Source organism: Plectropomus leopardus, unplaced genomic scaffold (genome assembly GCF_008729295.1).
Source record: "Plectropomus leopardus isolate mb unplaced genomic scaffold, YSFRI_Pleo_2.0 unplaced_scaffold11807, whole genome shotgun sequence".
Lineage (NCBI taxonomy): Eukaryota > Metazoa > Chordata > Actinopteri > Perciformes > Serranidae > Plectropomus > Plectropomus leopardus.
This window is the reverse complement of record NW_024612513.1, coordinates 1-1,828: the sequence shown is the minus strand read 5'-3', so window position 1 is coordinate 1,828 and position 1,828 is coordinate 1. Positions and strand designations below refer to the sequence as shown.

The 1,828-nt window shown below is 38.2% G+C and overlaps 1 protein-coding gene across 1 annotated transcript; it reads right to left on the bottom strand.

The window, feature by feature from the left end:
• Positions 1-278: 278 nt before the first annotated feature.
• Positions 279-1,046, bottom strand: LOC121963591 (CAD protein-like; the record flags this gene model as incomplete). The annotated part of the gene is made up of 3 exons (XM_042513872.1): positions 279-419; positions 561-751; positions 845-1,046. Coding segments are annotated over 3 exons (534 nt in total), but the record flags the coding sequence as incomplete, so codon positions are not given.
• Between the last annotated feature and the right edge of the window lie 782 nt (positions 1,047-1,828).

Sequence of the window (1,828 nt, the reverse complement as noted above, 5' to 3'; positions counted from 1 at the left end):
ATGCACTTCTTTATAAATATTTACCATTTCCCAGCATCTTTGTACATTCCAATAAACATAGGCAATATTTTCAAAGCTTTTAATTTGAAGTTTTATCATTCATAACTATGCTACCACAATAAATGTAGCAAACAATAAAAACTAAATCATTCTAATGATAAACACTACCATAACTCATTAACCTGTTGTTTATACAGCAGTTTTTATATTTATAAATTTATCATTTGTGCACATGAAGTAGTAACCACAAATGAATATGCATGCGTGTGACTGCTGACCTGCCCGTCGATGTAGGCCACCTCTCCTCGTAGTACCACGCGGCGGACTTTACCCTTCACTTTCAGACCCTGGAAAGGTGTCCACTTTGACTTGGTGAACTGCATGGCCTGAGGAATAACCCACTCCTGCTCCAAGTCCACCTGAAAGGCACAAACAAGTGATTAAGTCATTACATTTTTTGATAACGTATAAAGCAAGATCTCAGCGAAATAAATAGATGTGCAGGAGGGATCTCAAAAATGTGATCACAACATAAAAATGTTGTATGGTTGTGTGTATACCTCCACATAGGTGTTTTCCTGGACTGGCAGGTTGAAGATCCTGCGTGGGTTGTCGTAAAGACGTTTGATGATATCATCCAGAGTGAGACGTCCATCGCTGACGGCGGTCAGCAGCAGCGGCAGCATGGTTTCCAGGCCGGGGTAACCTGGAGGAGGAGCGTCCCCGTTTTTCTCCTCCACAGAATGGGGAGCTATCAACACAAAGCAAAATAAGTAAAACATCGCTCTCTTCTTAATATGTATAATTATTTAATCATCAGACTGGTGTCTGTCCAGTAACTGACCGTGGTCCGTGGCGAAGCAGTCTATGATGTCTAGGTTTTCCCAAAGAGCCTCCATGTCCTCATGTGTTCCCAGCATGGGTCGGACCTGCGCTCGTCCGCCGCCGATATCCAGAATGTTTTCCTCACAGAGGAAGAGGTGATGAGGTGCGACCTCACATGTGACCTGGATGCCCTTCTGCTTTGCTGCTCGGATGATCAGGATCTGGAAAAAGAAGAAGAGGTAAGAAAGAAGTTTATACTCCTGGGAACATCAGGCCTGTGAATCAGCAGTGTTTTCTTCAATACTGTTAACTATAATCTAATGTGTATATTTGTAAAGATTTTGAAAGTACCATTTAGTGTTTTAGTGTTACAGCATTATGAGGGTGTGCATTAAGCATCAAAGGTTTTTGCAAATGCTTGGCATCTTCATGCAAGAGAATAAACTTAACTTAAATTGACATAAATTACAAAATTAACACACCGATATTCTACTCTTCTTTCTGGTATTTTAGCACTGCAAATATCTCCATCATTCGTTTTCTATTAAAGTTTAAGTCTGATTTATCATTAGGGTTGCAAATAATGGTTATTTTCATTGTCAATATATATGTCAATGAATTTGTCGATTCATTGATTAGTTTGGTCTCTAAAATGACAGAAAACTGTGAAAAATGTCAATCACTGTTTCTGAAAGCCTAACGTGACGTCTTCAAATGTTCAGTTGTTGTTGTTCAGCTGTTTTCAAGGAGTAAAGAAAACCAGAAAATATTTCCATTTAATTTAGATTTTTTCATCAAATTCTCAATATCTTCTCAATAGTTGACAGCTAATTGATTAATCATTGTAGCTCTATTTGTCATATGCACAACAATTACAAGAGCAGTCCTTTATTTATAATTAAACTCTTGTTCTCAGGCTTCCTCAAACAATACCACTGCAAAATGTGTAAAGAAAAAACAGTTAGAATGACAATGACATAAAACACAAAATAGTGCAGGAGGT